Source organism: Ambystoma mexicanum, chromosome 12 (assembly GCF_040938575.1).
Source record: "Ambystoma mexicanum isolate Mex_15411 chromosome 12, UKY_AmexF1_1, whole genome shotgun sequence".
NCBI classification, from domain to species: domain Eukaryota; kingdom Metazoa; phylum Chordata; class Amphibia; order Caudata; family Ambystomatidae; genus Ambystoma; species Ambystoma mexicanum.
Genome location: NC_090936.1, coordinates 896,542,414 through 896,555,511, shown reverse-complemented (window position 1 = coordinate 896,555,511; position 13,098 = coordinate 896,542,414). Strand labels below are relative to the sequence as shown.

Below are 13,098 nucleotides of genomic sequence, written 5' to 3'. Positions count from 1 at the left end.
CTTCACAGGGAATCGCAGAAGGGTTTCGTGGAGGGTGAGAAGGGAGTGGGAGGCTTACACATTATCCCGCAGATTGTTAATACTCCCTTTTCACACACAGAAGGATAATTCTGCGAGCCAGACAAGCCAGTCCATCTTCCGAGTCCTGCGCTTCACCATAGAAGAGGCAACAGCACTCCAAACCAGGCCTGCGCCTCCGTGGGAGTCAGGTGAGCGTAACATGTGACTCAAGCAAACACCGACTCAAGGTTTCAGGTAGAAAAATAGAAGTACTTTTATTTTTTAAACCATTTATTGTAAACACGACACTTCTATCAGATTAAAACCACACGAAAAATATACTACAACTAACCAATTCACTTTGTACAGTAAGTCTCAAGGTAAGTACCCTGTGTTTGAATGGACCGGTGTTACGAACAAAACATGTTACCGTGAATACGATTGCAATCACTTTTTGACAGTTCGGTCTAATAACTAAACGCGTATCCGTGACATGAAATGTTACCAGGGCAAAACACACTAAGCACCTGAGATACCCAGAGGGAGTTGGAGGCAAAAATCACAGGCAATACTTTGGTTAGGCAGACAGAATTGAGAAACACTCAGAGACAGGAGTTCGAGAGTCAAAGGCCGGAGCCAGGGTTAAGTGACACCGGGGACCTGTTGCCGAAGATCACATAGTCAGACAGTTCACGATTCAACGTAGCCAAGAGTACTTCGATATTGTCAATGTTCGGAAGCAAAAGTTATAAGAAGGAGGGAAGACAAGGGCAAGCCTTGAAGATAAAGAAAAGGGGTTCACCCTGTTTCCTCAAGCAGAACACAGTACCTTATTCCAACGATGCAGCTGGTGCCCTGGCAGTTGTTCCTGTTGGTGTCCCGCAGACCCATGGTTCTTGAAGCTTCGAGGTGAAGGAGGACGTCTGAAGGGGGTCTGCACCACACAGGGATGAAGCCAGCAGCAGCAACACTGAATAAAAGGTGCACTCCTTAACAACAGGAGAGGTTCTTCAGGTGGCTATCCGGACCACTACAGCAGTGTGCAGCGCTTTCGACCACAAAGGCGACCTCTGGCTGAAGAAGATAAGCTGGTTATCCCCACCAGGCTCAACGGAAGACGACTCCGGACTGGATCGTCTCTAGTCGTCGAAGGGTAGATAGCTCAGGACTGCAGCAGGGCTTCACCGGGACGGGGTAGTTGCAGCAGTTGTCGTTCTCTCTGCTTCTCTTCGGTTCCTTGTAGTTGCAGTGGCGACTGACTTCTAGTCCAAGAGACCTGCCTTTTATGCGCAAAACCCCCATTCACACAGCCTGGCTGTCAATCACCCAGCAGGGGTTTGTCCAGCCGGGACAACCACCTCAGCCAATCATGGCAAAGTGCGACTTGGGTTTCCTAGGATACCCTGTGCAGGGGGTGACTACACCCCTCCCTCACATTCAGCCCACCTAGACACCCAGGCGCCTGGTGGAGGGCTTCTGGGCAGAAGCCCGCCAAAAGATGGTGAACAAAGAAGGCGAACCTAGTTTGCTGCGCAAAGTAAAACACAAGAAGGACTTTAACAAAAAAGAAATGGCGAATAAACCCAACCGGAGCCAAAAGAAAGACAATTTGGTCAAGCGGGTTTATGTTCGAGGCTAGTATAATAAATATAATATAACATAATATAAAGCAGAGCTTTCTTCAGGCATTGTGGTTTTGGGTCTTGCTGGTTCACCATTCCATGCTCTGATGAACCGGGACTCAGGACACACCAGCTCCATGTCCACCACTTCTGCGACAACCTCAGGGAATTTCAAAGACAGGACGCAGATGGCGATCAGCGATGGCCACTTGAAAAAAATGGTGGAAGACGACCCTTTTGGCAAGAAAAAAGAAACTGATCCTGCAAGGTCCCTCTTTGTGGAGACCTATAACTACAGCAAAATGCATCTTGTTCCATAAGCTGGGGTCTGCGGTGTCCAGGGCTCAACTCGGGACGGCACCGTTGCAGCCAAGTAGCACAGGATAACGTCTGGCTAGCCCACATGATGGTTCCATGACTGTTCAGAGTGCTTCCAGCAGCTAGATCGCCGAGCAGAGATCGGGACTAGTTGTTCCCACCTGTTCAGGGGTCGTAGCAATGATGGTCTCCTTGAGATCTGCAAAGAGAGAGGGAATTGCTGGGCAAGTGAAGGGTTGCTGGCAAACTTCCAACGAGGAGTTCCAGGTCTTCAGCTGGCTGTTCTATTTTCAAAGGATCTATTCTCCAATGATGATCTAAAGTGTGGCTGCAGGATTCCTCTTTTTATATAGGATCCAGGAGTTTCCCTCATACAACCAATGGAAATAATTTGCACCATTTAAACTTGGCAGGGTCTGTCCAATCAGGACAGCATCTGGCCACTGAATATGACTAGCAACATACACATCTGGAAAAGATGTGGACTGGGTCCAGACAGACCCAGCCCCACCATCCGCCCACACAAAGACCACGATTTTACCTGCCAAAGTTGGAGCTTTCCCCTGAAAACGGTTTACCATGTATGGAAAATCCTGCCACTGTAGGGCAGGAAAAATCAAAAGACACGACGGCCAAAGGACATGTGAAAATCTCATGGCACAGCCATTTTAGAGTATATGGTACTCTATATGGAAATAACCAATAGAATGAAAAGTGCACAAGATTATAAAACAGAAAACGCTATACACTTATCCACTGCAACCAGCCCATCCTGGACACATCATTCAAATAACCAAAAAGTAGCAAATAAACAGTTATAGGGACACAAAGTAAGTAAGGTGAAGGTGATTAAGGGAAAATAAACCAAGAACTTTACAATGGAAAACAGAGTTCTGCTGCACTGATAGCCATAGGGACTGATCAGTGCCCCTAAAACAGATGAGGTAAGTGGAACAAAAAGGCATCACGTACCTGCAAATGTTAGGAAAGCTTCAGAAAAATAGGAAAAAGAAGACAGTTCCTGGTGTCTTATGGAGGGAAAGCAGCAAAAAGCCACATTCTTTCCTAGCAGTCTGGCTTGTACAATTGCAGTTTCTTCCTTGAATGATTTCTATTTGCTATCCATACTCATAAAAAAAGGGCTGGTTGCAAAAATGCTGTTTCCAAAAAGGTGCTGCAGATTCCAAGACTGCAGTGTCTATTGTGACTATTTATGGGATCCCGTCACTTCTCCCCAGAGGGGAACCCTTCCCTGTGAGGCTAGGATTGTGAGCATGCTACGCAACAACGTGTAATGCAGGACCCGAGAGAAACTCCCTGCAAGGGGCCAAGGACTTCCAATGCAGGATATAACTCCTTAACCCCCTTGCCTTTAAGAACATGTAATCTGCAATATTTTCCAAGAACCAACCTGAGAAGACTACTTACTGTCTGTTGTAATACTCTCTTGTTTCCTTGTATAAAATATGACAATACCAACACAAGGGGGAACACACAAGGTGATCAGGAGTAATCTCTCAAAAGTACTGAGAAGAGGTGGCCCCAAAGAAGCATGAAAAATGTCTAATCGACACAAAAGAGACTCACTCCACAGGAAAGGACCCAGCTACATACCATACAAAGCAAGAAGGGAGTTACTGGAACGAATCTGACGTCAAGCCGGTCAACTCAGGGAAGTTAAAACATGGGACTGAGGAAAGAAGCTGGTCCTCGGCCATTAGGACGTAATGGAAGACTCAGAAGAACTCCCTGTCGTGGAGTGGAGAAACGGCCTAGGCAGAAGCTGGAACCAGGCTAACGGTGGCGTGACCTCAGGGAGGTGGACTGTGTGGTCCTTCAACTACGCCGATTTCAAAATGCCTATGAGGCCACAGAGCCAACGCAGCACAGCACAGCAAGGAGAGGTGGGAGAGATGCTGAGACCCCTCAGCAAGAAGTCGTGAGACCAACAGCTCTGGGAGAAACAGTGACGTGGCCCCATGAGAAAGAAGGTAACAGGAGTCATGGCAGACCCAGTAGGCACTTGGGCAATACTGAAGTGTACCTTGGGAGGTATTAAGGGTGACTAACACCTCTGCCATATTCTCCCTCATCACAGTAGTTACTATCAAGATTCAAGAACATCTCGGGAGTAATCTCCCTCGTCACAGTGACAGTGATAAAGACATCACAAGGGAAGAGGGTATCTGGAGTAATCTCAGTGCCACAATTAAAAAGAGTGAGGAGGGTGTCAAAAGAAAGCTTCCTCATCAGAATAATCGAAAGGAAGAATGCAAAAACAAAGAGTACCTCTGGAGAAATCTCCTTCGTCACAATAATTATAAGAGACATTGAGAGCCAAGGATGTTACAAGAGGGGTCTCTAACAATTGTGCTGTTAAGACTAGTGGAAGAAGCCAAGGATACTTTCGGAGTGATCTCCCTTGTTTCACTGCTCAAGGAGAAGACTAGGGGAGCCTGAGACTGTACATTGTATTGAAAAGGATGAACTGTTGGACATTTGGTCAAGCCAAGGAAAGTCCTTTGGAGGAACTACAAAGACTCTTGAAGGCTGTGACCAGAGACTATCCAAAAACAGCTTGTAAGACTTGTACAGTTTGACCAGGAGAAGGGGAGAAGGGAGTGATTCTCCTGGACTCACCTTTTGTTGAATCAGAAGCTATTTTAAAATATTGTCAGAAAACATCCCTAAAGCTGAACCAGGAGAAGGGAGACATTCTCCTGGTGATCCTCTGTTGTTTAGAGTATCTTTTGCTAGTGTTAGGGTCAGAGTAGGTGATTTTTTCAACAGAGGACAGACATTTTAGTTCACAACCATCCTGACAACTAGCACTCACGTTAGAATTCGGATAGGTAGGGCCAACCCTTTACTGGTAGGGAGAGACAGGTCCTTTTCCTTTTTGTTAAATAAAACACAAGTTGAAATGCCACCTCTTTGTCTGACTCCTCCTTCTGACTTGCCACATAACCAGGAATAAACGTAGGTGAGTCCTTTGGCTGAATCCTGGAAAACAGACCAGAACCAGATGTGTTTTCTCATGGTAATAAACCCAAAGTCTCACCTGAATAATCTGTCAGAGGGAGCAAAGGTTAAACTTTCTGATTCCGAAATACCCAGCTCTAATCGCCTCAGTTCCTTAAAGCTTAGAAAGACAAAGGTGAACAGGGGAAGTCCCCCCCAAAAAAATATTAACTAAATTGTCCTCTGTTAAGGGGTGACACTGCCAGTGACCGGTACTGAAGACGACTGCCATATGTTAAAAATGTTAGTCTTTGGACACTGAACACTTGGCAAACACATTTGGTACTATTTACAAAGCAGGAGAAAGCTCTTGAATAGGACAAAATCTCAATGTCAAAACACGAGTGAACGGAACATCAGAAAGAGGTTCCACATTATCATCCTTTACGACAATACATGAATCATCAGGAATGTCTCATTTTCATGTAAAAACAGAAAATGTGATTTGTCCAGTACGATGCATAGTAATAAGGTACAAACCAAGGTCATCGTTGTGGGCCACAGAGGGAGCAAGAATGCTTCCTTGGTGGTCTGTGCGACTTTGTGTTATTTCCACTTCCTTTGAGAATTAATTGATTTCAGTATCACTAGATATAATTGAGAAGGTTTGGTCTTAAACTTTCTTGTCTGGATCAGATCTGCCCCACAGGAAAGAGAACCAATCTTTTCATGTGGTAAACATGGTATTGCATACACTGCCACAGCCTCTGGTCCGGGAGTACCAGGTTTTATTTAAACGAAAAGTGCTCTATTTACAAAGGATGGACCTGCCCCAGACCTAAACAGAGAGATTGTACAAACCTCCTTTGGTACTATATTGACTGGTCTGCCTGTACCAAGGTTTGATGGTTATAACCTGCACATCAGCAAACCTACCTGCATGCCTTACCTAATACCCAAAAGGTTCTTCATCAAACTGAATAGTATGTGCAGAGATTTCTTGTAGCATGGCACGCGAAATAGAGTGGCACTATGGAAGCTACAGAACTTTTATGAGAAAGGAGGGATAAAATTGCCTAATTACGAGGTCTACTATGTAGCGAGCCAACTGCAGTATATCGCCAAATGGCTCTCAGATGAAATGACCCCTGAAACCAGGTTGTTTGAACAAGACTGTGCTCCATATTATTTAAAAGAGATGATCTGGCTGCCCAAGACGGAAATGGAAGGGCGCCCCAAGATGATGATACTTGGATGGAAGATGTGGCGCCGGGCATGCCTGATGATGGAGAACCCATTCCCATGTTCCCCGCAGTTACCACTAGTTGCACTGGCAGGGGGAGAAATGCAACTGAGGATAATAATCAGGAACCACTGGGAAACGGTTGGGTTAGTCACGATGGGGGATATCTGGCGGGAAGGGGATATCGTGGATTTCGAAGTGCTGGGGGAGGAAACGGGGTTACACACAGGCCAGTATATCACGTATCATAGAATGGTGCACAGAATTAGGAGAACATGGCCTGAAACGGTACTGGAAGAGGAACCAGATGCTATCATAGATACTATATATGATATAACGGAAGGAGGGCAAGAGATCTCTAGACTGTACGAGATGATGATGTCTAAGGTTGGGAAGGAATTAATACAATTGAGACTAGACTGGGAAGCGGAAGTAGGAGCCCCAATGGAGGACGGGATGTGGAAGCGTGCCCTGGGGTACCATAAGAAGGTGTCAAGGAATGCGAGATTAAAACAGATACAACTGTATATAACACAGAGGACATATATGGCACCCCAGAGGATATCTAGGTTTGAAAATGCAGGACGACAAGCATGTCCCAAATGTGACGAAGAGAAGGCCGGCATGGTACATATGTTTTGGTCATGCCCGGTTATTGAGCGTTTCTGGGGTGAATTAGCACAAAAACCTGCGGAGAAGGGGGTCAGGATTGTAATAGATACAGTATGGGCCCGTCTGTTGGGGGGGTTCCCCAGATCACAGAAACTCAAGCATGTAAGTAAACTGAAGGATCTAGCATATGTGCTTGCAAAAAGGAGTATTGCCATGGGGTGGAAGACATGTCATAGACCACGGGTGGAGGTGTGGTGGAAAGAGTTGCAGAAATGGGCGGATGCAGAAACCATGGTATGGCAGGAGGCGAGCAATGTGGGGGGTGAGGAGGCGGGAACCCTGATGGCCTGGAAATCATTGATAGCGGAATTGTTTGGATCAATACAAGATCTGACAGAACCCACGGAAAGGGAGACCCTACCACGTGATGCAGGAACAGAGTGTGGGGGGGAAATAGGCTGATAATGGGGGATGGGATAAGGGGAGCAGTGACCAGAATTAAGCAATGTACAACTGAGCTGTTGATATATGCACTGCACGTTTGGTTTGTGTTGTTCTGTTTGTTTGTTTGAATAATCAATAAAGTTGTTTAAAAAAAAATACCTACCTGCACGCCTGAGGGTCGAGAATGAATGGTCTTTGAGAAGACAGCAAAAAGCATTCAAGCTGGAGTAGAACTTTCCATCTAGTACCATCAGACTCTCCAACCATACATACTGAACCCCATTCAGTTTCCTCTTGTCTTGGTCCTATTTGTGCCAGTTGGGTAGGAAGTTCACTGCTGTGTCCGGATCCATTTCCCTTTCCTTTATCTTGCATACAACAAAGATTTTGAGGGACTGGGACAAGAGATCCACATGGAAGGACAGTACTTAACAACAATATTTGAAAGGATAAAGAAAAAGAAAAGAAATACCTTCACCCAAAATTATCTAAATAGGTGGATATAGAGAACACTTTTCGTAATGCTTTAAGGGAAAAACAAGAATTGCTGGTTTGGCTACTTGGATATAGACTTGGATAAAGACTGATCAATGGGCCCATTGCGTGTTAATAATTTCTTGTATTTAACCTCTGATAGATGAGATACTAAAATGTGTATAAATCCAGACAAGAGCACTACATAAAGTACTATTTTCCTTGGTAGATATTAGCCCGACAAATAGACTTGCATTCCTTACTTTTCATTTCAGTTTAAATTGCCAAATCTTTATTTTGCAATATGAGATTGCTTCCTAAGCATAGTACTATGCCACCTCTTTGTCATCTTCAAAAAATACTTAAATTGATATCCTCATACATACGTCTATTACACCAAAGGTTGGCTCATCTATTAAATTTTCAAACGAATGAGTAGGACTCTTGTTAGGATGTTTCACAAGAAGAATTCTTCTATCCTTCCCTGATCTGCAAAACACAATTTAAAAAAGGTCAGCCATCAATGCTTCTACATAGTACATGGTTTATAAAATAGTTGTATTGTAGTCTGCAGTGCAAATTGAAAAGCAATTCAATCATAGTCAAAGATTGCATATATACTCCACCATAACAAACGTATATGTAACCAAATAGAGCAAACCTTTGTGACCAATCCCAGGGTATTGTCACTGCTCCCATGGGGGGGGGCCTTCCATTGAGGCCAGGAGGTGAGGCCGCTACCCGATAGCCCACTGGGGTTTGTGAGGGGTCAGAAATGTGAGACTGACAAGTAGATGGCGTTTTCTCACAATTAGCCATTTTATTGAACAGTAAGGGTGGGACAAACGCTTAACTCACCCTAACCTAACAAACCCAAAAGCTAAAGAAAACTGACCTAATGCCCAAATATCTCTGCCCCTCACACTTATACATATAACAAACTCATAAAGGGGTTTTATCTGGCTGTTCAAACTTCTCAACATAACATTGAAGTGCACATAGAGAAACTGTAGTCATAAATCCTTGTATCTCCTTCCCCTGGATCAGTTCACAATATTTCCAACTAAAAGTGAAAAGTAAGCAAGTTCTTTCAATAGCCAAGTTCCAATCAAAACATGGCACATAGGTCTGTTCCTTCCACAGGTTCTTCACTTGGCAACGCAATTGTCTTATTGCCCAATAGGTATTCTCACTCTTCAAGACAATGTTGAACGTGTCCACAAACTGCCGTTTGATAAACTAAAATGACATCTTCATATGCAGTTATGTCAGGATGGTTTCACAACTGTTCAACATAGCACACCATCAGATGTACTCTTTTGTTCGGCCACAACCTTCTACACACTGCGGTACTTCAGCTTCTTCCTGGTCCACTCGCCTGCCAGGACTAACCACTACGTTTCCCTTTCCTGGCCTACTCCCCTGCCAGGACAAAACTCCTAAAACTACTATCAGTACCTTGTGGTGAGGCTCGCTCCAAAACTTCCCACACTTTAATCCTCAACGGGAAAGGTTACATCGGCAATTGTTTTATGTATTGACAATGTATTTCACACTGGTTCACTTGCCACCGACAATGCAAATTGTATTTCTCTACCCCTTGATAATTACCACAAGGAGGAATTCTGTTCTGCCATCTTTGTTTTCCTTTGCTTGCCTTTTTTTGGCCGACGCAATACTTGGTACAATCTCCGAACAGTAATCTTCCTTTCTGTACATCCCCTTCACCTCGCTTGAAAATGTATCCCTTTTGGCGTTGGTAGTGGTGGTTACAATATTCTGTTTCACTTTGTTTAGAACAATGCTTCTTTTCACCTTTGTTAAGTATTGTCCGTTCTTGGCTTGGACAATAGTGGTTACAAAATATTGCCCCCACTTGGCTTGGGCAATGGCGATTACAATGGTTCTCTTCATTCTCCCTATTAAAGCGAGAATTGTGCCCAAATTGCCTTCATTTATTAACTCAGTATTCAAAAATATTATTTTCGCAAGTTCAGTATTCAAAATCATTATGCTGTCTCATTGGTCAGGTTAGGAGCACCCCGGAATCACCTAGGTAAGGCCAACTCACTGGTCTGCTCACGTGTCTCCTCTGGATCGACTACCTGTATTCCTGCTTTCAATAGGGAAACCCATGTACTTGAAAGCTCTGGTCAGGTTTCCTTCTCTCGCCGCTTCCGCAGATGGAGCTGCTTTCGCTCCAAATACATTCCCGGGAACGCCACACACCAGAGCAGCCCGCAGGATGGGGAGAGCAAATCTCTCCCTCCAGATAGCCAGTTTCTTTACTGCTTCCCCCTGCATACTGTCTGCACTTTACAGGATTGTCGACTTCTGCCACAGCTACACAACAGCGTCCAGCTTTCAGATCAGCTGCGGCCTCGTCTCTTGCACTGCGTTCAAACTGCTGCTTTTGCTGCTTCTCACGAGTCCTGCTTCTACTACTCTTCCTTCTGAGGGCCTGCACCTGAATGGTGAATGGAAAGTCCCGCTCAAATGTGGATCATCAGAACCACTAGACTCCATACTGCAGTTCTGCACCTCTGAGTGCCTCTTCCTCGTCCCAGCACTCGGCATTATGCGACTTGAGGTACCCGATGTTCTTTGTTTAATTCCAGGATTTTCAACTTTACAATAGGTCATCAGTAGGGTATGATCACTAGGGAAGTTATTTAGGGTATTCTCCCATTCTCCCTGAGATGAACCTCCCCCATGTGATCCTCCCACATAATACCGCCCCCAGGGTCAGGATCAGGTAGCGGCTGCCTTTACCCGGCTACATGCGAAGCGGTCCAGGCTAGGGTTTCTGGAATGATCACCTCTGAGTCATCACAGGGTGGTACTCAGCAGGTGGATCTCATGAGTAGGGAAACCCTCCATGGAAACAGTGACCACCATCCTGGGAGAACATGGCATGCACCTCCTTCTCTGTTCCCTCACTCCTCTCACCCCACTCCCCTTCTATAATTTCCCACAAGTCCATGTACTGCTGCAAGATAAGACGCCAGAACTACATTTAACATACTGTGACAAGGAAGGGGAAGAACAATCCAGTTGGAGTCCCTCTTACTACTGACACGAAGATTGGGCAAAGAGGAAAAAGCCCACTGTAGAACCAACATCCATGGTATAGTCATTCAAACTCAATCCCAATCATAAAAAGGGAAGAAGGACTGTACACAAGGCCAGATCCCCGCTGGAGGAACCGAGAGCTGGCGAACAGTTTACCGCTAACAGCAGGGGGTGGTTGCACCTTGCCAAACACAGGAGGCGTTCAGAGCTGTCCTGGCTGGAGAATCGGAGGTCTGGGAGCTGGACCACACTACAGAGGCAGGAGGAATGAAACTAGAGAGACCAGACTCGGCAGCATGGCAGAGAGTGCCAGAAGGTGCGCGGAAGTCCATAGTCCTGCAAAGACACGCAAAGCAGATGATAATGCCACGAAAGGTACCTGGGTTACCGTAACGGGTGGCAGGGATCACAAAGAGCAAACAAGGCAGTTGGGGAAAGCAGAGGAACCCCTTCTCCCTCATCCCAGTTCATGAGGAGAAATACAAAGCGGACATATGAAAAACAGTGCCTGGCAGGTTAATGAACCAGGACTGGCAAAAAGAAAGGGATAGAAAACCTGAGAGAGGGGTCCAGAGGAATAGAGGATGGCCAAGGACCAATTGCAGTCTAAGGAAGCACGCAAACAAAATGCTGAGATTCAAAACGAGTCGGGGAAGCCTCAAGAAGGCATAAAGGGGTTGGGGACCCACAGAAACGAGAGAATCAGCAAATCGGGGAGGCATCAAAATATCCTAGAAGGGTCTGGGACCCAAACAAACATGAGCAAGATGAAGTAATGAGGATAAAGGGGCAAGGGACAATTATTAAACATGCTCTTTGGAACAGCAATCAATTCTGGCAGGGGAGTAAATCAGAATTGATGATATATTTTGTGGACTTTGCTTTTGATGATTGTTTTCCTGTGAGAGACAGCTGCAGGTGAAGAAAGAAAGAACTACAGTCAAATCTGGAAGGAGAGTGGACCGGATTTGCTGTGTGATATTTGTTTTGTGAAAGTAAAACCATTATAAACAAGATGATTTGCAGATCAAGTCTGGTAGGATCAGGAACCAGAATTGAGAAGACATTTGTGAGGTGAAAGAAGAAGGATGGGGGTGCTTCCCCCTGATTTATTTTGAAATTTGCTTATTGGCATTTCGATCGTTACAGTTAATCACAGTACATTATTCAATCATTTGTATGAGCAACGCCAAATAACAAAACTAATAACAGACAGACAACTGGGCTTGCATGTATGGTATAATTTACCAGTGATCATTGTATCGCTGGGGATCCCAGTGAATGCAGCAGTGCAGTGGTGCGCATGAATGATTCTATTGACTGACAGGACTTGGGGATGCAACATTTGTGTGTGTTTTGAGCACTATTTTTTTATTTTTTATTAAGCATATTATTAGTTTATATTTTAAACCTTTTTATGCATTCATTTTCTTAAAATAAATAAAACATTCTTTAAAAAAAAAAGAAATTATAAAAAAACATGTAGCAAAAGAAATAATATTTACTTTAAAATTTCGAATAAAACCACGTGGTGGAAGTTTTGTTCAATCTAAAGTTTGCCTTTCTGTACTCCAGCAAGGTTTGTGAGAGTCTTTTCTTTCTCCATGTCTTTTCCAAAAATGTCCTTAACTAATACCAGCAAAGCTAAGATTTCGGTTGGTCTCCTCCCTTGATTGAGGCAGTCCCAAAGTTCATTAGGTGTCAATGTTGATTGTAGGAACAATGCGCCCAGGTGTTTCGTTCTTAAGTCATTCAATGGCAGGCATTCAGTCGTTAGACGGGCTAAGGTTTCAACTGTTTCAGGGAAATATCTGCATGTATAGTTACGGGAACTAGCTGGTTTACGTCTCTCCATTACTTCCCTTGTCGGGTAGAGATTAAAGCGTAATCTCCTGAATTCACATCTCAAGGTTGGTGAGGGGAATTTATTCAAGTATCTAGGTGTTTCTCCTTGCTTCCTGCTCTCTTTATTTATTTTTCCACCGCTTTTCATAGTGCGGATACGTTCCTCTGTAGATATCCAGTCCAGATCGAATATTTTTTTTTTACGTGCTCAAGACTTACTAGTAAAGTTTCTTCGCTTAATGCTAAGCTTTTTAGGATTTCCACACATGTATTTCTCCATTCATTAAGAGGTGTTTCGCTGTTTATTTCCAGTGCCTTTTGCAGTACCTCAAATCCGCTTTCTGGGGGATTCAGACATTTCCTGAAGAATGACAATGACTTCCACACCATTGTGGCATAAAGCGATACAGTGCCAATCTCTCTTCTTATAACGTCTACCGGAAGAGAGTTAGGCATGTTAAGGACACACCGCCAAAAGATACCCTTCACCTGTTGCCATACTGAGCC

The 13,098-nt window shown here is 44.5% G+C and overlaps 1 protein-coding gene across 3 annotated transcripts in view; it reads right to left on the bottom strand.

Annotated features, from left to right (window-relative positions):
* The window catches only part of TBC1D15 (TBC1 domain family member 15), a 1,818,951-nt gene that overhangs the window by 1,057,106 nt on the left and 748,747 nt on the right, over positions 1-13,098 (bottom strand). For all 3 annotated transcript variants that reach the window (XM_069629387.1, XM_069629388.1, XM_069629389.1), the window contains exon 6: positions 8,061-8,163. In XM_069629387.1, the coding sequence (XP_069485488.1) occupies positions 8,061-8,163 (103 nt within the window). The remainder of the gene's footprint in view (positions 1-8,060; positions 8,164-13,098) is intronic.